At 43.2% G+C, this 24810-nt stretch overlaps 1 protein-coding gene across 10 annotated transcripts in view; it reads right to left on the bottom strand.

Annotated features, from left to right (window-relative positions):
- The window catches only part of SH3KBP1 (SH3 domain containing kinase binding protein 1), a 324749-nt gene that overhangs the window by 69629 nt on the left and 230310 nt on the right, over window positions 1-24810 (bottom strand). For all 10 annotated transcript variants that reach the window (XM_026480216.4, XM_057310446.1, XM_044377583.3 and 7 more), the window contains one exon: window positions 16840-16934. In XM_026480216.4, coding sequence (XP_026336001.1) covers window positions 16840-16934 — 95 coding nt within the window. The remainder of the gene's footprint in view (window positions 1-16839; window positions 16935-24810) is intronic.

Raw genomic sequence — 24810 nt, forward strand, 5'->3', positions numbered from 1 at the left:
AGTAGACCTGGACTTTACCAAACGTTTGGAGTATGGAAAGAACGATATTTCTGACAGAGAATGTTCACTCTTCTATGACCAAGTTCTCAAAATGATTTCTCTGTGCCTCATCACCAGGCAGATATTTGAGTAAAATATGGTATTTTTCCTTATAAAAAACAAATGATATTTTTCCTTTGAAGGAATGAATAAACAGAGCCTTAGCTGTGCTGTACCCCTACCTCTACGTTCTGCGCTATGTCGGGTTATCGGAGATATCTCAGGGAGAGGGGAAGATGGCAGACTGGGGCCGGCTGAGACTGCAGTGGTCCACTAGTTACAAAAACTCTGGGTCTCGGTTTCTCGACACACAGGAAAATCTTGGCGAGGTGTAAAGAGCAACACGACCGCTGGTGGTTATCATCATTATTGCGATTCTATGGACTCGTCCCAGGGACCCTGAGGGGACAATGTGGCCAGGAAAGCTTCTGAATTAAGCTCACATGCATTTGCCACCATCTTCGGGTGAAATTGCCAGGGGCCGCAGCTCACGGACTGGGAAGAAGGCCGAGGAGAGGGACATCAAGGCCCTAGGGTGCGTCTGAGGAGGGAGACCTTGCCCACACCCCGGTGTCCTGCCTTTGTCCATCAATCTTGCCGGAGGAGCCCTGAGGAACGTGGCTGAAGCACTGCAGCACTTCCCATGGCTACCGCAGCAGGGGCAGGCTGACGGCCACTCTCTGATGGACAACTTGTTGGCGGAAAGTCACCAGTGAGCTCTGTTGCGTCTGCCTCTAGTCTCGGCACTACAAATGTTGAGGAAAGACAAACTTGCCACCTGGCTTGTAAACTGGTGAAAGGAACGAGCCACAACCTCCTCCTGGGCTCCCTTTTGTTGAGAATGTGACGCAACCTAGGAGTTTAGGGTTTCTTAAAGCTGGCTGCACATTTAGAATCACCGGGGGGAATTTTAAAAATTCCCAATGCCTGGGCTACACCCCACACTGATTCAAGCACAGTTTTTTGAGGGTGGGACCAGGAAATTGGCACTTTTTAGAGTTCCCCAGGTCCTTCCAATATGCGGGTTGACAATCAATGATTTGGACAAGTGCTTCTCAAACTTTAATGCACATACAATCCACTTGGGGATCTTGTGAAAATGCCAATTTGGATGCAAGAGGTCCAGGGCAGGTCTGAGATTCAGCATTTCTAACAGGTTTCTGGGTGATGCATGTGCTGCTGGTCCCATGGACCACACTTTGAGTAGCAAGATTCTCAAAAATGGTAAGCTTTTTTGAAAACAAGGATCTTATCGTTACCACCTTTGCAGCCACCAAATCCCTAGAACATTGCCTGGCAGATATCAATTCTGAATAAATGTTGGCTGAATGGATGAAATGATGGATGGCCCAATCTTCCCCCAGACTATTGATCTACTTCTCTCAATTTTCAAACATCAAAAGTGAGGTCAAGTTGAAGGAGGAAGAGGCAGGTATAGATTAGCTACACAAGAAAGCTTCATCTAAGGGGGCCTGGCTGACTTCTTCGGTAGAACATGTGACTCTTGATCTCAGGGTCGTGAGTCAGAGCCCCATGTTGGGTGTGGAGATTACTGTTTTAAAAAGTCACAATAAAAAAAGAAAGCTTCATCTATTGGTCTATACCACATTAATTATTTGTTTATAATTGTGGAAACAACTTAAAAAGTACCTCCAAAATGTATGCCACATTTTCTCAGACACTGTAAGTGCGCCAAATATTTGAGTTCAGAAAGGAATGCATAGTTTACAAATGGACATATCAAACCAAGCAATGGAAAGATTAAAATGGATTTACCTGCTAGTCCAAGTAAAAAAGAAAAGCACTCTGCTCAGTCACTTCTTGGTGGTCGGCTATCCCCACAGTCCCCAGACATTCCTAATTTCCCAGAAGTTATCCAGCATGGCTGAAAAAAAATTTTTCATGGCCTTCTCTGATGACTGAAATATCACTGCAGGAGAAAGTGAGTGCTCCACACTTTCAGTGTGGCTGTTAAGTGAGCCTCAGAGTGTCCTGAGGGGGTCTTACACCCTCGGCATCCCACCAGCAATAGAGAAAGCAGTGTTTAATATTTACTAATGAACGTCTTCTGCGTAGAGCTTCAGGGGGGCTCTTGAGAGAAAGATCCGTAGAAGCCAGAGCCCAGAAGCACTCAGCTTTGCCTCCGCTTGTTAACACCTCCCCAAGAGATGCAATTATTCTGCATGGCTGGGATTTCTGCTCAGAATTTCCAACATCCCCGTAAGTCAGTTATTAAAGCAAGCTCATCAACATCATGGTTTATGAGGTAAGAGGGAAAAAGAAGACTACTGTCTATCTCAGTGTCAGAAGAAATGCCTGGCAGACCACAGTTCATGAGAGAAGCCAAGGAGACAGTCCCAGAGATGAACTCACTCATGGAAATGTCAGATTCCAGACTAAAAAAACCAATAGAACAGATCAATGAAACCAGGAGCTGGTTCTTTGAAAAGATAAACAAAATGGATAAATCTTTAGCCAGACTCATCAAGAAAAAAAGGGAGAGCACTCAAATAAATAAAATCAGAAATGAAGGAAGAGAAATAACAACTGACGCCACAGAAATACAAAAGATTATAAGAGAATATTATGAAAAATTATATGCCAACAAATTGGACAACCTAGAGGAAATGGACAAATTCCTAGAGACATATAACCTCCCAAAACTGAATCAGGAAGAAACAGAAAATTTGAACAGACTGATTACCAGCAATGAAATTGAATCAGCAATCAAAAAATTCCCAACAAACAAAAGTCAGGACCAGATGGTTTCACATGGGAATTCTACCAAACACTTAAAGCAGAGTTAATACCTATTCTTCTCAAACTATTCCAAAAAATAGGAGAGGAAGGAAAGCTTCCAAATTCATTCTATGAGGCCAGCATTACCCTGACACTAAACCAGATAAAGACACTACAAAAAAAGAGAACTACAGGCCAATATCCCTGATGAACGTAAAATCCTCAACAAAATATCAGCAAACCAAATCCAACAGTGCATTAAAAAAATCAGTCACCACGATCAAGTGGGATTTATTCCTGGATTGCCAGGGTGGTTTGATATTCACAACCTGATGTGATACATCACATTAACGAGAGAAAGGTTTATAAAAACCATATGATCATCTCAACAGATGCAGAAAAAGCATTTGACAAAGTGCAACATCCATTCGTGATAAAAACTCTCAACAAAGTAGGTCTAGAAGGGAACATACCTTAACATAATAAAGGCCTTATATGAAAAATCCACAGTTAACATCATCCTTAATGGGGAAAAACTGAGAGCCTTTCCCCTAAGTCAGGAACAAGACAGGGATGTCCACTCTCCCCACTTCTATTCAACATAGTACTGGATGTCCTACCCACAGCAATCAGACAACAAAAAGGAGTAAGAGGCATTCAAACCAGTGTGGAAGAAGTCAAATTTCCACTATTTGCATGATACTCTATATGGAAAAGCCTAGACTCCACCAAAACTACTCAAACTGATAAATGAATTCAGTAAGGCCACAGGACACAATATTAATATATGGAAATATGTTGCATTTCTATACACTAACAACGAAGTACCAGAAAGACATTGAGAAAACTATCCCATTCACAGTTACACCAAAAATAATAAAATACTTAGGAATAAACTTAACCAAGGAGGTGAAGGACCTATACCATGAAAACTATAAAAACACTGATGAAAGAAATTAAAGGAAGAAAAATGTCACATTCCAAATGTCAACATCCTAGGATCATCAAGGCTTAGGGAGTCATTCACTGTTTTGTGATACTGGAAACTCATGACCTCAAAGAGTTTATCTAACTTGTAAAAAATCCTGACTTTTTATTGGGCAATAACTTAGAGTCTTTGCGACACTAACCTCCGCTTCTGTTTTACATATTATGTGACTGGTAATGAAAAACTGGATGAGGAACACACAAAGAGCAGTAATTGAGCCTCCCCTTGGTCATGCCAATATGAATCGAAGCATGTATGGATGCCTGAAAACTATTCAGAAATGCTCCCATGTCTTCTAGAAGCCACCCACACCATACCTCACATTTTCCTGCTTCTTCATACATAATTTGTGATTGTATGTTCTCAACAACTGTGCAAGCTGCACTGTTGAGACTGGATTTTGAGGTCTTCCTTGTAAGAGTGCTGAGTTCTGCTATGGCAAGAAAGTGACTTGCGGATCAGCTTGACCTGTCAACACGTGGCTTAAGGCTTTGTTAGGGTAGGTTGGGGTAGTGCTGTTCCTGAGACTGCCTTTTCTGGGTTCTCAGTTAGATGCCAGTGGTGTTCAGCAACGTTTTTCTACCCTGCTTGGCCAGAACTCTAACATCTCCCATCCCTGGAGACTTCTGGGATATTCCCTCAGCTCACAGCCCACCCACGTCCTTATGCTGATTTTCTTCCAGGCCTGGTGGAGTCTTGCCCTGTTGATGCACAGCTTTAGTATTTGGCAAAAGACTCGAGGGACTCCTATATATAGGCTTCTGGGGCCCTTTCTTTGTACAGCTCGCTCCTCAGCAATTCACTGCCCTGAAAAGTCCAGTCACCTTGGCAGGCCTGAATTACAATCTCTGTTTCCTTCCTTTCCAGAAGATTCAATGAATCTTCTGCTTTCTGTTGGGGCTCCACTGCCCTCTGCCACAATTTAGAAAGTGCCCCCGAGGAAAAAGCCAGGGGTGATGTGGAATCCTTCTCTCAAGGATTACATCACCAAGCTATGTATTACCCAGTGCCTAAAAACAGTGGTTTCACGTATTTTGTCCAATCTTAAAGGTGTCTGTGGCAGGAGGGTAAGCCTGACACCTTTGACTCCATCGTGGCTACAACCAGAAGTTATGCTTGCTTAAAAAGACTGTTTCTTTAATTAGAATTTATTTTTTTCTAGATTTAATAGAACTTGAAGCTCTATCTTTAAAAGTCTGAGCTATTTCAAGGTCTAATTCCCAAAAGAAGTCCTAGAGAAAGAATTTCTAAAATGAAAAGACATACGAGAGTTTTTAATTATCTTGGAGTCTCCTCTGCTAGTCATATGCACCTTTCTCCAACAGGGAAGGTGGAATATTCCCTAAGGAAAAGTAGAGTCAGTGTTAAACATCGTTATATGATAAATTTAAATACATGCAGTAAGTCAGTGCCACCCAACTTTTTTCAGATAATAGCACACATGTAAAATGATAATAATTTGATGACATATTGTTGGAAGCCAAATGTTGTTGAAGGCCAACAACCCGGGGGGGGGGTTCCAGCTACCTAAGGCCCTTTCCATCCACCTGGAGAGCTGAGGGGATCACACCCGAGACTCCCATAACCCACTCGTAGCACATGGGTTAGGAAATGCCACGGAAGTAACGTTTGAGTCCAGATGTCACTAAGAACTGAACGAAAAGCCGAAATCAAATCTCGGTCCCCAGAAAGAGAACAGAACTTTCACAGACACTATGAGAGGCAGGCTGGCTGGAATGAGGAAGGCCTGAGGGATTTTGATAGGAGACAAGCCAGAGCAGAAGCCCCAAAGGCCTTGCTACTCACAGCCTGTTTCCCTCTTAGAAAAAGATGCTTCTATCTGGAGCCGAAGTCTTCAGAGAACGGCACCCAACAGATACTTCCGTACTGGTCCAACTCCAGGGCCTCCATTCACACTGGGCATCTCCAGGAGTTGTGGGGCATGGCCATATAGTTTGTGTACAACAAATATACAAGAATACCTTACTGATTTCATTATTTTATTTGCATGTTATGTAATCTAAAGTTTCAGGAAATACTTATGCTTTTAGCCTTTTTTCTAATATCAGAATGGAAGACCTTGTACCCCCATAAATCTACTTCAAAAATCAGTAATCATGTGAAAACAAGATATTTGCAGAGAGGACCTTTCCTGTGTACTTACGATTGGGCTTTTAGCATGACGTTAACATTAACACATGAAGGCACGTGAACAAGTCATACACAAAATGCAACTCATTAAGGAAGCACTCCTACATTTTTTTGGTCTATTTAAACATAATCAAATATGTAAAATTATGCAATTTTTTAAATAGAAATTTCCCATTTTCTACTTGTTAAATCATTTACATTGAGATGACCATTTAATGCTAAATTTTTTTTATTTTTTATTTTTATTATTTATTTTTTTAATGATTTCTTATTATATTATGTTAGTCACCATACAGTACATCCCCGGTTTCCGATGTAAGGCTCGATGATTCATTAGTTGCGTATAACACCCAGTGCACCATGCAATACGTGCCCTCCTTACTACCCATCACCGGTCTATCCCATTCCCCCACTCCCCTCCCCTCCGAGGCCCTCAGTTTAAATTTTTTTTTAAAGATTTATTTGAGAACGAGAAAGAGGGAGCATGCACAAGTGGAGGGAGGGGCAGAGGGAAAGAATCTTCAAGCAGACTCCCTAATGAGCATGGACCCCACTGCAGGGCTTGATCCCACGACCCATGAGATCATGGCCTGAGCCGAAACCAAGAGTCAGACACTTAACCGACTGAGCCACCCAGGCGCCCATTTAATGCTAAATTTTGAAAGCTGTTTCTAATGATACTTTCGGCTCATCCAAAGCAATGGCTAATAACACAGTTTACCTCTCAAGGATGTGCATCTTATAGCTGAGTTTTCATTTGCATATATGTTTAAAAAACTGTATCGATTCTGCATCCTGACACATGCTTTTCTTCTACTAAAAGGGTAGTAGATATAATAAAAAAAAATCATTTTGCTTCATTGACAAAGACACTGACATTTATAAAGCATCTTTCATTATGTTTCAAGGGATTTTCTTAGCTCCTGCACCACCTCTAAGAGGTAACAAAGAAAGCTGTTACGGATGAAGATGGGGGAGTATCTTCATTTGACAGGTAAGGACCAGGAAGGAATATGAGGTAAAGGGCATAGCCATGATCATTATGAATGTCAAGATCATCCAAGCCAGCTGTAGCAACTATTGGCAAATTCCTTAACTCCTACCTCTCATCTCCGTTCTTCACCAAACAAATCTATATTTCAGTTTTCCTATTAGGAAATCTTGTTCCTTGGCATAAAATGTTGTTTGGAGGACTTTTTTCTCTGTACTCAGCAAATGTAGCTTATAGGCCATGTGCAGTGAGTGAGAGATACAATTCCCAGGTCAAATCTAGGCCCTCCGGCTGCTCAGCTGAGCCTCGGCCTGACTGGTAGAATGTGGCTACATTTGTTTGCCACCTTGGGGGGAAGGGCTCTGATAAGGGAGATTTGCAGTCTTGTGTGACAAAGCATATTCCCAGGAAGACTGAGAACAAAACCAAGGTCCTTGAACTTCATGCAATTACTTATCAGGTAATTGTTTACTCAACAAAGCTCAAATCGCCTTGTAAGAAAATAGGTCAACCAACATTCTCTTAACGGTATCTTTGCAGAGCGTAAGTTTTTGATTTTGCCAAAGTTCAATTTAGCAGTATTTTCTTTCATGGACTGTGCTTTTGGTGTCGTGTCTAACAACTCCTTCTCCTATGTTTTCATAAATAACGTTTTGTGGTTTTTGTTTTCACGTCGACCTGTGTTACATTGGAGTGGATCTGTGGTACACGCCCATCTACTCAGTCCATCCGGAGTTGATGTTTACATGATGTATTAGGTTTAGGGTAGGGCAGTTTTGTTTTTGTTTTGCTTATGGATTTCCAATTGTGCTAACACCATTTCTGAAAAGACTATCCTTTCTTTCTTAAATTCTCCCTACACCTTTGTTGAAAATTAATTGGCTGTACTTTTTGGGTCTGTTTCTAGACATTCTATCTCGGGGGCCAGCAAACATAGCCCATGGACCAAATCTGGCCTGCTAGGTATTTCTGTTCATCCCACTGAGAAGAATTTATACATTTTTAAGTGGTTTTAAAAAAACCAAAAGAAGGATATTTCAAGGCATGTGAAAAATCACACAAAATTCAAATTTAAGTATCTATAAATAAAGTTTTATTGGAACTCAGCCATGCCCATTCATTTACTTCTATGACTGCTTTTGCATAGTTGCAACAAAGACCATCAAGCCTAAAATATTTACTCTCTGGCCCTTTACAGAAAAAGTTGGCCAAGCTCTGATCTAGAATATGAGGATCCTTATATACATCCATGCAGAACCTCAGGGGCTCTCTGAATGCCACTGTAAAAAAAATGCTTGTAAGGACAGAAGCTTTAAATAGAACCTCTGAAAGCCCTGAGGAAGGCAGAAAAGGAATGCATTTAATAGCCAGCTACCCTTTCCAACTAGGACTAAAATATAAAAGCCTTAAGTAAAACTATTCTTAAAAGGATAAATTGTACTGCATTATCTAGTTAACCAGAAAATGGATAAAATTTAAGTCTAAAAGGTATTTATTGTTAATGATATTTTTCTTAAATATCTCTCTGAGTCATAAACTAAGAAAAAACATTTGTAATGTGGAAGATGACAGGTTAATGTCATGAATATAAGGTATTTTTATAAAAATCAAATGGAAAATGACACATAAAATTTTCAACTTGAGTAATCATTTTAAAAAATGCAAACACCTATCAGATTAGCAGAGATTAGAAAGAATGATAATATCCAAGGATGACACGGATAGGAAAACATATTTGCACACACTCTTGTGGGGAGGCTAATTTGGCACTATCTTTCATAACATCACTCAAATACTTTTAAAAGGAACTGAGGCAGCATTACAGTTAGCTATTTATCATCAAGAAATAATAACAACTATTAACATTTTTACAGCACTTACTCTGAGTGAGGCATGCTAAGTGCTTTACCTACTTCGACTCATTTAATCTTTGCAATGCCAAGAGGTAGGTACTATCATCATCCCCATTTCACAGATGTGGAAACTGAGGCACAGAGAAACTGAGCCATCTTCCCAAGGTTATACAAGTAGTAGAAAGTGGCAGAACTAATTACATGCACAAGAATTCACCAAGTGGTGATGCACGCAACATGGTCTAAAATAAGGAAAACCTAGGAACGAGCTAAACATAAAAGAACTGCAGTATTTCGTACAATAGGACTCTAAGGAACCATTTAACCATGCTGCCAAAGACAGGCATGATCTATTTTGAAAAAAGAGAATTACAAAATAGTGCGTGTGATGTGATCTTGTTTTTATTTTGAACTGTAAATTGTGTGTGTCTCTGCGTATTAAACATTTGGAAGAATACAGCTCAAATACTGAGAGGTAATCTGAAGGTGGTGAGGTCACAGGTGATTTTGGCTTTTCTTAGTATTTATCTATTTATCTGTTGTCTTCTCATTTTTCCCTAAGAATAAGTATTATTTATATAGTTTTAAAGTGCTATTTAAAAGTACATTCCATGCCACTTTCCATCTCAGAAAAGCATATTTTAATAAAATTCATATGTGAATGTGAGAAGCTTTGAGATTAATAAGACAGAGGCTATATAACTATAATAAATTACTTTTATCCTAAGAAAAGTCAAAAAATAAATAATAAAGGGGGATTTCAGGGAAAGTGCTGAACTGAATTTCAGGACAGTTCAATATGTGAAGTAAAAACTTCCAGTCACTGGGCATTTGTTTTTTCTTCTTCCCATAATAACTTCTCAGAGCAGTAACGAGAATTCAACTTTTATATTTCTTTTTTCTTTTTTTTTTAAAAGATTTTATTTATTTATTTGACAGAGAGACAGCCAGTGAGAGGCGGAACACAAGCAGGGGGAATGGGAGAGGAAGAAGCAGGCTCCCAGCGGAGGAGCCTGACGTGGGGCTCAATCCCAGAACGCTGGGATCACGCCCTGAGCCAAAGGCAGACGCTTAACGACTGAGCCACCCAGGCGCCCCTCAACTTTTATATTTCTAAAGCACTTTGAGCCACAACATCTCATTTAATTCTCACAGTGGCCCTCTCTGAGTAATACAAACAGAAAGGTTGGAAACAGAAAACAGTAAGAGTTTCTCTAATTCCTTAAGACACCTGCAGGTTTTTCTGTGTGTTGCAGGAGAAAAGTATCCCAAGATGGTGTTGCACGGATTACTAATGTCCTGCCGCTAAAACACAGCACTCTGGATGGAGATGCCCGTTAGGCTGAACAAATGCAGGGTCCCTTTCAACAGTTTTACATCATTTGTGGAGGCGGAAAAAGCTGGAGAGTCTTATCAACAGCAAAGTCATCTGTCTATGAAAAATCTGCCATCATGGCCGTCAAAATTTGGGGGTGGTACTGTTTTGACTGTCTACTGGTAAACTAACGAAAAATTTTCTACCACCTCAAGTCCTATGTTTACCAACCTCATATAATTTAAAACCGTGTTTATGATAATAAATGAGCTCAGTGAGGAAGAGTTTTGATCAAATGTACTTAGGGTATCAGGATTCTTCTCAACGGTCCCAGTGTCCTGGTTACTTTAAAGAGGAAGACAAAACAGGAGCAAACCATATTCCTTGGGATTTCTAATGCTCTGAGGAGGAGATGTATTGTGACTTCTGTCTCCAGGAAGGACATATGCAGTCTAACAAGACAGGCCATACCACAAAAAACACACCCTATGACATAAATGACTCATTTGCTGAACACTGGCATTCTTCACATGTGTGTAAACCCAGATGATCCAGACCTATGCTTAACTTCTTCATTCACTCATAAAACATGTCCTTCTAATGGGTCTGTCAGTGTGTCATCATTTTCAGGGTGACACCTGCTAATTTACTCCTCACCCTTGAAACCACATTTAATCCTAGCATTTAAGCTCTGCTAAAAGCTTCAGCAGTGCAGAGAGAAAGGGTCAAGGCCAGCAATCTATTTAGCTGATGGGCTTTCTTATACCAGCTTGAGAACCTTTCTTGAGATTCCTAAAACCAATTCTCTTTGAGGAAACATCCTTACTTCCTGTGGGGTGGGAAGCAAGGAAGTGTGAAAACATTTCTCTCGTGAATAAATGTTTCAATTAATGAATTAATTGGAGGGAGGCAGGAAGGGAAAATAAACATTAGAACAAACAAAAGAACATAATCACAGAATGACTTAAGAAGGAGCTCAGGACTCCCACCTTTCTCTCCCTCCCTCCTCCCCTTCTTCCCTCCCTCCTTTCTTTCTTTTCTTCCTCCCTTCCTTCCTTCCCTCCCTCCCTCCCTCCCTCCCTCTCTCTTTCCTTCCTTCCTTCCTTCCTTCCTTCCTTCCTTCCTTCCTTCCTTCTGCTAAAAGCAAGCAGAAAACTAAGGGTACCCAGCCGGAAGAAAAGAAGAAGGCAAAATCTGCCGGCACAGAAGACAGCGGAAGGAAGGGGGAGAAGAGGGCTTCAGGCACGGAAAGAACCAACATTAGCCCTGAGCCGAGCTCATCACTTCCTCTGCACTGATTATCATTTCATTTCTGCGGAGGTGACAGTGGAATCAGAAAGTCATGGATGACCCTGACCCTACAACCGTGGATACCAACAGGCAAGCAGATGGGGTAATGGCATGGTAATACTCTTTTCCCAATTAAATAATGATAATGCCATTAAGGTAGAAAGAAAACGCGATAGGCACTCGCCCTAGATATCCAGCAACAGAGGATGACTCTGGGAGTAGACAAGTCACCTCCGGGAGCGCCCGAGCCCCACCTTCTAGGAGCGTGCGACAGCCCCACAGGCAGCTCAGGCAGCACACCCCTGCCCTGGTTCTGCCCCTGCCGTGCTTGGAGACCCTGGGAAAGTCGCGTCCGCGCTCTAGGCCTCCCTGTTCCTTCTCAGCGATCTGCACAGGACAGCCGCGGTCCCACCTAACTTCCAGGGCCGCCAGGCGGGAAGGGAACGGCGACGAGGGGCCCTGGGCTCCTGCTGCCAGCCACCCCGGAAGGGTTCTGCCCTGGGAAGCTGTGGCCGCGCACATTAATTGACCCACTATTAAGTCAGATGCTCAAGAGTTGTCTAGAAAGGAGGAGGGTAGAGATGAAGGAAGCTGGTTAGCTAGTGTGCAGTCCGAACTCCGCCCTCACGGCAGGTCAAGCTCCAAATATTAAAGGCTCCCTGGTTTGATATATCCTGAGGAAAAGGTGAAACTCTCACTTCGTATTTTTTCTTTTTTTTTTTTTAAGATTTATTTATTTATTTATTTGAGAGAGAAAGCAAGTGAGAGCATGAGTGGGGGGAGGGGGAGCAGCAGGCAGAGGGAGAAGCAGGCTCCCCGCTGAGCTGGACCCCGGGATCATGACCCCAGAAGGCAGATGCTTAAACGCCTGAGCCACCCAGGAGCCCCCCTTTATATTTTTTCTTTCATTTCTACCTTTATCTAATCTTCCGGCTTCCCTCTTTCTTTAGGGTGCCTCTATCAGTTTCCTTCCCCTCCCTTCCATCTCCACTGCTCCATGATTTTTATCAATAATATTATCTTTCTTAGTGTTTACCTTCATGTTCTCAGATAGGCTTACACCCATGAAGAAACGGGGGCGGGTGTTGTGTCTGCTTTGTGAGGGGCTGAAGACAAGGCTACTCAGCGGAGTTTTTAATCAGAAATACATACTTAAAGATCCCTGTTTACAAAGGGATCACCTGGGAAGCCCTTCCTTCCAGGTTAGGGGGGCTGAGGCCAGGATGCTCTTGGCCGAGGGCAGGAACATCGGCCCTCTCCATAGCTGGGCTCTCTCTCCCCCAGGTGGCAGTGGTCAGAGCAAGGAGCACCCGGTGACGGCCACCGTTACAGCTGAACCCAGCCTGGCCTGCACCAGGCTGCTCTCGGCCTTTCTCCAGGGAGCTTCTCTGGTTGGAAACCAGACCCAAAGGCTTCTGAACCCTTTCAACCGTGTTCTGAGCACAAATCACGAAGGCAGGGGTGGGGGCGGCAGAAACACAGATGAAGAAGCTATTTTTGAGTGACTGGAAATAAAAGCTAAACACAGGTGTGTTCTGTGCAAGTGGAAATGTTCCCAAATCCACAAGAATTCTTTATAAATAAACTAAAAAACAAACCATTTGGATTGCCACATTTCATCCCAGTTTCCAGGGACACACACAAATAGTTCAGGTCTTTGCACATTATTTCAGGAACCGTGGAGGGCTTACAGGCACCCACTAAGGGTGTCTGAGTCATTTTCTAGAAAGCTACACGAAATGACAATCTAGGGCTAAAAATGAGGGCAACGCCTGCCCTGTGACTCCTGCCACAGCACAGAAAAACAGGACAAAGGGAAACCACCTTAGATGACTCTGAAAGAAAAACACCAGTGGAATTTGGGGTAAATCGAGAACATCTCCAGCCAAAGAAGTCGAATTTAGACAACAATGATTCAGGTATTTCATCTCAACTCATACATACAATAAAGAAGCATATCAAAATACACATGAAACAGATCATAGTGAAGCTCTTCTCTTTACAATATCAACAGCACATATTCATCTAAAGGAATTTCTAGGTGATCCTTTAACTCTGAGGAAGATGTGAGAATTTTCTATGACATCAGCAGGGTGTGACAGACTCAGACTACATTTCCCCCCACTTTTCAGCAAGCAAAATACTTACAGCATGTTTTTTCTCCAAATTCTTGCTGAAATCTCACCCACTGTCAATTCTGAGCTATTTTCAGGCAAATCTTCCACCGCTGTTACCCACCTCATATCATGGTGTTCCTGCCCCAGCGGCAAAATGGGCCCAGTCACAAGAGCCCTTCCTTCCCTGTTTCCGAGGTCAGAGAAAGAGCGGCCAAAGTCGAAGTGACAATTCATGTATACACAGCACCTTAGCAAATCCTCGAAGCAGCCCTGTGAGGTCTGCTTTCTGGCTGAGGAAACTGAGGCTCAGAGGGGTTAAGTGAAATGCCCAACGACACACAGCCATGAATGGTGTTGCCGGAATTCAAACCTTGGTTTCTCTGAGCTGGTAGCCTGCATGGCAATTGTCATTTTAAAATGCTTCCAAACAAGGGGAATGCTAGATCAAAGCTGGCAGATATTTTATGAGAATAAAACTCAAAACCTGCTGAAGGACAGGATGCCAAGAGACCTGATTTCACAGACCATATAAAATAATAATAAAAACAAAATTAATAGTGCACAGGGTGCGCTCTTAAGTAACAAGCTAAAAATGGGTCCAGGTACATAATGCAGCATGAGTTAAGACTGGTTGTATTTTTAGCTATTGAAAAACCAACTTAGTGGGTTGGCAGGGGGTGTCCTGGGCAGCAGGAACACGGCCTGGGTCAAATTAGGGAAGATGCACGAGCAGGATGGGGACATCCCAGGAGAGCTTGTAGAACAGTGAGGTGGACCAAGGCCAGGAAGCCAGACTCAGGCCAGAGCAGCCAGGCAAATGAGTGCCAGGAGAATCGATTGACGATAAAGGAGAGGAAAGTTGCTAAAGACTTTCACTGGAGCAGAGGGGTCCCCTGAGCAAAGCACCATCAGGGTGTGATAAAAAGAGGAGACTGGGGTGCTAGCATCCCTCCACCCCTGGACTCCCCAGGGTTCTCCTCTGGAGCAAGTCCCATGGAGGAAGCTGGGAGAGGAAGGAGACACAGACTCCGCCTGGGCCTGGCTCTCCCATGGACATGAAGAGGCAGGGATGCAGGAAGGCAGAATCGCTAGGTTCTGGTGCCACTGGGCTCATGAGGGAGGGCAGGGCTGAAGGAGGGGGAGAAAGAGTGAGAATGACACAGGCGTTCTTGGCCTGAGGAGCAGGGGCAGGGCATGGGTCAGGTCAAGGGGCCAAGTGTATGGCAAGGATAACAAGGTCACGTTTTGCAAATGTCATAATACACTCTATAAGCTGCTTCAGTTTCTAAACTGCGCCTAATTGCTTAAAGCTTTGAAAGCTGAGACATCGGGCACAATCCCCCGGACACTCCTGAGAGCAGCCTTCCACAGCCTTTCTCCCGGCCGTGCGCATGGAGGATGGAACGATGAAAGAGTCTCCTTCTGACTAAGCTCTTTAGAAAAATTTAATTCTTTTTATCAGACTGGATCTCAAGCCGGTAAGAACAAAAACATCAAGATGCATGTGTTCTCATCATATGTAATCAAATGACAAGGACAGGAATATACTATATTAAGGTAGAAATAGATGTATTCAGATAAGAGACCATCTGTGGTGGGCTTTTCCCCCCCAAAACCTTATTAAATATTATTGATACATCTGGTTTTCAGTTAAAAAGAGGCTGCCCCCCACGGAAAGAAAAGAAACACAAAAACAGTAAAGTGCCCCGTCCCCCATTGCAAAGAATGGGTTACTGTGGTCTCTGGTTGCTTCATCGTCACAGGGGAAAGAGATCTACCCCTTTCTCTGTAGGATTAAAACGAAGTATCTGTGCTAATTATCGAAGTATTCGTATTATGCTTTATACCTATTTAACAACTTCTTTATTTGGAGTGTTTCGTGAAGGGTATGGTTCAAAATAGGAAACGTGCCTCGCAGAAGCCGCCTGAAAGGATGAGGGGAAGGGTGGGAAAGAAGAGAAGAATCACTTCTGCCTCCCTGGCAGAAAGGAACAAGAAGGGCTGCATCTTACCCTGTTCTGATTTCCTCCTGCCACAGAAAACACTTAGAGAAATACGCTAAAATGAATGCAGGGAGAACAGCTTACAGGTAAAACAATGGGCAAGTTCTTGTCCCCTCAGCAGCGCTGGGAGTAGTTTGCTATTCCAGAAAGGTGTTCTTAGCACTGTCTAGCATACCACTGTCATATGGATAAGGCCAGCTCTCTCCCTAAAATAATTTGATCTTTGGTGAGCTGCTTAACCTCTGGGGTCATTAATTCCCTGGCATCTCTAGCCCAGGCTCTTAAAACACACAACTTCTACAACATTTCTTAAAGGTAAGTGTCGCGGACTATAAAGGCAAATCGTACCCATCACTGTATGGACACACATGGGGGTGGGGGAAGGGGGGCAGGCAAACACCGTGATCCCCTCCCTCTCAGTAATGGCCACAGGAGCAAGACCCCGGGCCTACCTCCCCCACCCTAACCCCTGTTCTCTCTCCCCTTTCCCTGCACTCTCCACCCTGCCAGTGCTTTCTAGCCCTGCATGAGCACAGGCAGCCATGATGATCCCCAAGTCACGCTTGTGCCAAGAGCGTCACGCATTCCCTGCCACTCACTTGGACCTCAAAATAAAGCCACCTTACACATCTTAAAGATGGCTCTAGCTTTTCATCATATTCGACCATCATGAGAATCCAGTATCTCAAACAAAACGCCATATATTCTAAGAATCATTTAAATAATACATTTTTCAACCGCCTACTTGGTGAGTACCATTGCATGAAAGCATCAATAGTACACGGTCCAGGCTCTGTTAAGCTGTATCACCTCACACAGATTTTATAGCTCTCTGTGTGTTTACAGGGCTCTGCCTGTAATGATAATAAAATCATCCAACCTTCTTAGCCCAGACAAGACAAGCAAAATTCTCTCAGGCATGCTACCTGTCTTTGATCTGAACAGCACACATTCTTTATGCGCTTGCTGCCTGTGAGGCATGACCTGCCTTTTTAAAGCCCCTCTTTGGATACCTCATGACACAGCTTTACAGCCAGGGTTGCTGTGCAGGGCGGGCTCTCCAGCCAAGCAGGCCGCCTTCTGGGTTAGACATTCCAGGATGGAGTTTTCCACCGGGCCATGCCAGTCTGCAGCTGGCTCCGAGGCCAATAGAATCTATTCAGTTTTCAAGTTCGTTCATTCACCTGGATACATTGGGCTTAGCCTGATCAAGAGGAAAGACGTGAGATTCTTCCTAGGAAGTTCAGGGAGTGAAAATCAAGTGTTTCAAGGCCTAAAACAAAAGCTTGCACTGTCCAGTCAACGTCTCGAAGCGGTTCGCAGTTTTAAAGGCAGGAGGGAACCCTTGCTTACCTTATTGATGAGAGTCACTATATCTCCTTCTTTGATTGTCAATTCATCGTCATTCTGTGCCTCATATGGAAATATTACTTTGCAGTAATCCTTGGCTGTAAGAAGAAAAGAAAACACAACATTTACAATGCTTCAGCTAATGAGCTGGCCCAGGAAAAGATGCCCTCTCTCATGCTAACTTCAGGGAAAAGCACACTTAACAGATAGGATACGACTGCATAAAGAAAGGGTCACCCTCAGGAGACTACCTCAGATTGCTCATTTGGGGCTCATGCTTATTTATTCTCTTCATTTTTCTCCCCTCACAAATCATGTGATGTCATCAAATGCCATTGACTGCTTTGTGTCTCTCAGGCAGAAAAGCAAAAAGGTTTCCTTGGTCTCCGGTGAATATTTTATGTACTCTTTATTTTATATACCATTTTATATACTCTTTGGGTGCATGCATAAGCAGACATAATCTACACAGAGCAAAAAGCTTAAATCCCACCCTCACTGCCTCCTTCCACACATCACTAAATCAGAAACAGGGTATCGGTGTAATGTTACAAAGCTGACACGGTACTCGAAACAATAAAAAAGACCCCATTATGGTACATCTCCCGAGACAGGTATCTGTATGTGAACGTGTGTCAACCACAAACAGCCAACAAATACCCACTAAATGTTCTTTATACACATGTGTATACTGGGGAGATAAACTTGTTCAAACACGTCCCACGGCCTCTCTGTGGGAACCTGCCTATTTAGGTGGGGATGTTCATCAGCAAGGATGTACACCAAAGAGAGAAAAACACTAAAGCCACTGAAAACCAGTTCAAATGCGCCATCAGTGATATGCTTTTGAAAGTCTATCCAATGTTAGGGGTGCCTGGCTGGCTCAGTCAGAAGAGCGTGTGGTTGTGAGTTCGAGCCCCCATGTTGGGCATAGAGACTGCATAAATAAATAAATAAATAAACAAACAAACAAACAAACAAACTTAAAAAAAGAAAACCTATCTGATGTCAAATCTTCTCCATTTACACAAAAGCACCAGTTTAGAAGAGACCAAAAGCATTCGTCAGGTAGCCGGGAAAGTAAAACTTGGAAAAGTGGGGTTCAATGACTTAGGACAGAAGGTAGAAAGAAAAATTTCAGAGAATTAGTATCTACTGGGACAGGCATTTATTATTCTCCAGCTAAGTCAACAATTGTAATGGCTTTGAAAGGCCTTAGATATTTCCCAAGGATCAGGCCGGTTGCAGCAGACAGATCATAACTTAGAGCTATATACACAAGTATCAATCATACCGTCCCTAGCACAATTTATACGACTGAAATGTGGGGGGCTTATTATGGTTAATGTCACATCAATCAAAGAGAGTGATGTACAAAATAAAGGCAATAAAAAGATCTGTAATACAGACACACTGTGGTCTCGGGTTGGTTCAGATATGACGGGAGGGCGGGGAGGAAAGAGGGAGAGGGGACAGGGAAAAAGAGGGACTCACTTTCTGTGGCAAATGTTTTTGCTTTCTGTCCAACAGACAGAGCATATTAGTAACATCCCCTATCCTAGTGTTGGAAACCTTCTATCTTAGGCACTCTGGGCCCCTGAAGCCTTTTGCTCATTAAGCCGCGCTGAGGGGCACTAGTTCTAAATCCCATCAATATTAATCTGCCTAAAGATTCCTAGGTCCACAGAGTTACTAACGTTTCATCTCTCTTTAATTAATAATAGCAAACCTCCCAAATTCTGAATCAGCCAAATATTCTAAAAGGAGGGAAAAAGTTAAGCATCTTTAAATTGGATAATGACAGCTCTTTACCAATTTTCCTATTGACTGTGCTAGTGAAATATGACTCCCCAACCTCAAAACTTATAACACTGAAACAAATAGAGCATTATTGAAGAACTGCCCTCAGAGTCCCAGTTTGAAAAATAATTCATTGGATCGAAATCATGGAAATATTTTACAAACAAGATAAGGCACCTGTGGTCAACAAAGGAAAAAACAAGCATTGTTTCTATTCCTTTCCATCAAAAAAGTTCATTAAGTGTGGTAGACTTTGGTTCACAGGAGCCATTCCCCATTCTCTTCTCAGTTCATATAATCCTGCTGCAATCAGGTATTACATTTGGGAATAGGGAACCACCCACAGCTGTAGAGATGAGTGAGATATGTCTAGGCAAATACTGTTAATCTCACTCCCCTTTGTTGGTGATTGGTTTAGGGTTGGACATGTGATCTACCTCCAGCCAATGAGATGTGAGAGGAAATCTGCTGGGGGTGGGGAAAGAGGCTGTTAGATTTTGTTCCCTGATTTAAAAAAGGGTTGTGAGGAAAATAGTTGCCCCTGCCTTTCTGCTTTTAACACTGTTTCATCCTTATTGGAAGACAGTATAGTGTTTGACACTGTTGCAGTCATATTTCAACCATGAGAGGAAGGCCAAGAAAATCAGAGAGGAGGGGACTCTGAGTCTCGACACCATTGAGATGTCTACTGAATTAACCAATGTCAGGGGGACTGTCTCTGGATCCCTTGTTACATGACTCCATAAAACTGTATTGCTTACCACTACTTTGTGGCTGCATAGGTATTTATCACTCAAAGCACAAGGCACCCTGACATGAAGGAACTCAGTAGAAGAGGACACTTCCAGTTACCTCCCCTGAAACACTTGACTATAACCTGCCTCCACTTAAAAAGCCTCTTCCTATGCATCTGTGTCACTCCCTCTCCCCCTATCTCTTCTCTTGCTACCTCAGGAACTGGCCTATAGCAGGGGGTCAATAAATGACCGTGGACTTGACGTGTAACCAACATAGTGAGAAAATATTTATAAAAAAGTGCCAGTATGCCTTTAAAATGTTTCACGGGGCCATTTTGTTTTCTGCCCAGTTTCGCTATTAGTTAAGGAGGGCAGGTGTCCCCTTGACTTTATTTTTTTAAACAGCTTTAATGACATATAATTTTTATACCAGAAAAATCACCCATTTTAATTGCATGGTATGAATAGTTCTAATAAATGTATATAGTTTCATGACCGCCAACATAACCCAGTTTTAAAACATTCCCATCACATATGCTATTTTATGTGTGAGGCATTAGACACAGAATTATCTGGAAGGCACCAATTTCAGATAAAAGGAGGAGATACGGGTACCAGTGGCTACTGTCAACTACCATTGTCCATGAAGCAGGTTTTGACATCATGCTCACCCCTTTTTGCATCCTCATAACCTGACACAGCTCCCATTCAATGTTTCTTGATCCCCTAGTGATACCTACAAAGTGGAGGAAAATTTGAGGGACAGCTAAATAGGAGGACAGTGTCTGGGCCAGGAGTCAGGACAGGCAAGACTAGGTTCAATCCCAGCTGGGCTGTCCTGAGCATAAGATCTGAGGCAACTACACAGTAGCTTTGGACCTCAGTGTCCTTAGGTATAAGATGGGAGACTGGCCAACGAGGGACGAGAGGGCAGTTTGGTTAACACTTTTTAGCAAATTTCAACTTATTCCAAAACTCCAATACAAAATTAAAAACAGAGCTGCTCTGGTTATATTAGAGAGTGGGGCTGGCCCATCTCCCACCCAGGCCCCCAAAATAATCTCAAGGAAGCTCTGGAGGCTCCAAAAAACACACAGGACTAGACTGGAGTTCTGGCCAGCTCTGACAGTTCATGGCTCTAGTCACAGGCACTGTAACTCGGAACACGCCCGATCAAACATGGCAACCATAGGCTCACATTTTAAGTTATCATGATATATTTGAAAATAAGAATTTGTTTTTACTACTGAGGTATTTGGGCCCTAATTCAGCAGTACTGGAAAAGAAAAACATGCTGTCAGTTTGGATGTACCAATGGTTTTAAGATACTAAAAAATAAGAAGTGAAAAAATGGATTAGCTCTGAGACTATGATTTTTCTAAAAAAATTTATTTATCTATTTGTCACAGAGAGAGCACAAGCAGGGAGAGCGGCAGGCAGAGTAGGCAGAGAAGGCAGAGGGAGAAGCAGACTCCCCCCTGAGCAGGGAGCCCGATGCAAGACTCGATCCCAGGACCCTGGGATCATGACCCTAGCTGAAGGCAGACGCTTAACCGACTGAGCCGCCCAGGCCTCCCTGAGACTATGATTTTAATTTCCTAGTATATGGAACAAAGACGTTCCCTACTTTAATTCAAACATTTATTGAGGCACCACCATGAAAAAGACATTGTCAGTTCTTGGGCCTGTGATACGCAAGTCACTGCCCATTGCACCCTCGAGTGGAAGTGACAAACTAATGCCTGGGGAAAGGCAAGGGTGAAAGGATGACAAGAAGAAAGGACAAATGCTGGAAGAAGCACAGACTCACTCTGACGGGATATGGCCGTGGTGCTGCCAAGGAAGGCACGACTACATTCAGGAGTGAGTTTGCAAAGGAGGAGGCATTTGATATGTCTTGAAAGAAGACTATAATTCCAAATGCTTTTTGGATGTGGGAAGATTAGAAATTTTAAATGAGTAGCAGATAGAGATGAGAGTAAGGGAATGAAATGAATTTTTGGAGGCAGGCATTTTCCATCTATTCATCAATCAGATGGATTTAATTAGTTCAAGATCAAATAGACATGAATGCCCATATGCACATAAAAAAATAAAGGCACAAGTTATCCAGCAATTGAGATGAATTTGTCTCTATTTTTTTAGAAAGATTTTTTTAAAAAACTGATGGATTAGCCTAGGACTGAAATCCTAAGTCAATTCTTGAGTATTTTTGTCTCTTTTTACATTTATGTATTTATTTTTAAGTAATCTCTATAGCCAAAGTGGGGCTGAACTCACAACACTGTGATCAAGGGTTGCATGCTCTTTCGACTGAGCCAGCCAGGTGTCCCTGGCTTCTTTGTCTTAGAGTCCTTTAAGAATCTGATAAAAAAACAGTGATTCCCTCTTTCCAGAAAAAGGAAAAAAAAAGACACATTCAAAGTTGCAGAGAAAATGTTGTGTAGGATATCAGAAGGTTCAAGGGCCCTGAGACCTTTGCCTAATTCCAAATCAAGATCCCCTATACTAATTACTGATTGGTATTCCAATTTTAAGAAACTTGTTCTATTAAAACCCCCAAGAAGTCCGGTCATGATTCACATCCCCCCCCAACAAAAAACACATTATTTCAATCTCTAAACTTCTAGAAATTTACATGAGATTAAAAACAGACCATTTAAGAAATTGAACTCACATGCCCACAGCCCATGACTCCATTCAGATGGTTTTATAATCTATTCATATAACAAACAAACCAACCAACTTGAAAAAGTACCCTCAGCTTAAAAAGAAAATAACAGCAGAACAAACAGAATAAACATATCAGCAAGCAGAACGTATACACACACACACACCAAGGAAGTAACATTAAATCCAGGACAATTCTCTGGACTCAATTTTAGGACATGAAGATTAAAATCCCATGTGTCACAGAGTCTGGTAGGAAGCCTTCCAGAACTTCCAGCAGTGGTGGAAAGTACCAGGCCACCCTTAGAATTCTTTTCCTTTGGATACCAGAACAAAAGTATCAAGCTCAGTGTTTCTACTTCCACCAACATCAAAACCTAAAGTTCTTTCATTAAAGTGACAAACATTATCTGAAGCACTACGGGTTCATAATCACTTATCCAGAAGCCCTGGGGACAGAATTTTTTAGATTTTAGAAAGGAAATGTATTGCATCCATACAATAGATAACATCCTCACACCTGGGGTCTGGAGCTGCACCCAACCATCAAATACATTAAGATTCTGCAGCAAATGGAAGATTTGTCCCCCCAAGTAGGATAAATAAAGACTATATAAATGCATGTTAGTCCAAGACAAGTTTTATCACCCAACAAGTACTAAAAACCTTTTAGTTTTCCAGCTTCTTGTATTTTGGAAATGCAATAAGGGTATGGACTTGGGTCATATTCTGGGGGAAAGAGGCTAAGTTAAATAAGACTGATACCTGGTTCTCAAGGAGCTTATAACCGAGGAGAAGGAATGAGGCACAGCGCTCCTGACAGGCAACAGCGAGGGAAGGATAAGAGTGATGCCTTCAGCTTAAAGCATCAGAGGGTCATGAATGGGGAATCATTTCCCAAAGGAAAGAGTCAGGCTCCCTTCTTAGAGGCATAAAATGGCACCGGGCTCTGTACAATGTTCTAGGACTTTGACCAGGGGAGTAGGAGTTGGTGGTGGTAGTGGGGGGTGTTCCCCATCAATTCCTGATGACAAGAATGATGTGGGGAACCTGTTGCTTCTCTGCCTTCCCAGACTCCCTTCTTTGGGGGTTGCCATCAACAGGTCTGAGGTGGGAGCAGCAATCCACAAGCACCCTGGTGACTCTCATCAACAGGGAAGCTCAAGGAACAGTCTACATCAGTGGTTCTTACGCATGAGCGGGCATCAGCATCAGATGAAGGATGCGTGAAAACAGAACCCCTGAGCTTCCTGATCCTCTAGGGCTGGGCAAGGCCTGGGGATCTGCATCTCGAACAAGTCCCCAGGTGATGGTGATGCTGATGCTGCGGGTCCAGGGACCACACTGTGAGGGCCAATGATCCAGCCATGGGTATTAGCAAATATTCAATGCTAGAAAGAAGCAAAACAATGGTGGGGACCTGGAGGGTGGGCCAGTGTGGTGGCGGTGCCACGGCTGGGCATGCTGCATGATAGATGTAGACAGAAAATCCATTCCTGGGTCGGTTTGAGGATCCGGGGCTAGTGGGGAGGGCTGGAGAGAACCCTACACTTGTCATTCATTCAGTAAACATTAACTAAGGTCCACTGTGCGCCCAGCAGCAGAGATGCAGCAGTGCCCTTGCAGAGCTGACCACGGTCTGCACCAGCAGTTCGCAAACGGGGCTCGTTCGCTTCCCAGGGGACACTGGCAATACCGGAGCCATTTGTGGTCGTCACAGCGGGAGGGGGCGGTAACAGGGATTGGCATCAAGGGTATGGAGGCTGGGGATGCTACCAAACACCCTGTAACAGACACGGAACAGTCTCCACAGCAAAGAGTGATCTGGTCCAAATATTAATAGTGCCAAGGTGGAAAAACCCTGGTCTACACTCAAATTCAGACAGGGAAACGAAACACAAGGCACACCTCACTATGTTGTCAACTTGAGCCCCATGCCTGCCTCCAGGAAAAAGCTGCCAGCGACCCCAAATCACAACGACCGCCTCTAATCCTAGGTGCCGCTGGGAATTTGACTTTTGCATTATTTCACAACTATGAATTATGGCATTTTTAAATCTCTCGCTTTAAAAGGAAGAATTTTTTTAAAAAAGGAAAAGAAAAAAATCTGACAAGCAAAGCCTTTCTGTCTTCTAGTCCAGAGCTCATCACCGCTCCTCTCGGCACTTTCTCTTCCTCAGGTGAGGGGAAGCTCTCAGTCTTTGGGAGAAAGGAAATCCACAAGGATAACACCAAGGGAGTTAGCTTTAATCCTCCAAGAGGACTGTACTTGAAAACCAGGTCTTCAGCAGCCTGGGCAGCCTGGGCACCCTCCCAGGGAGAACCCCACTCGGAATCAGGACAGCAAGGTCTGTGTTGGAGGCACTCGATGCGACCCTGGGATGCTGAGCCTGAGCGCCTTAGGACACGTCGAGTGTGGGGTGCACTACAGCACTGAGCAGGACACTTGTTTCAAACTGGATGTGCCCAAATATGAGTTTTGGGGGAGACAAGTGAGCCAAAATACCTCCCCTGAAAAGGTAGCATGAAAGAGCTCCCAGGTAAGGCTGGGGGGAAAAACCAACATAAGGAAATCGACCCCTTTCTCTGCTATTTAAACATGTGGTGAGAAAGCAAAAATTAGCTCAGAATGAGAAAGTAAAAATCTGCCTGGCCGTTCATCAGGCTGGTGTACCAAACGCAGACACAGCCAGCTGTGAAGTGAACAGGAAATAGTATTTCTCCCAAGCACGCGCTGCAGCTGGAAAGGGTCCTAACACCCCCTTCT

Source organism: Ursus arctos, chromosome X, assembly GCF_023065955.2.
Source record: "Ursus arctos isolate Adak ecotype North America chromosome X, UrsArc2.0, whole genome shotgun sequence".
Taxonomy (NCBI): domain Eukaryota; kingdom Metazoa; phylum Chordata; class Mammalia; order Carnivora; family Ursidae; genus Ursus; species Ursus arctos.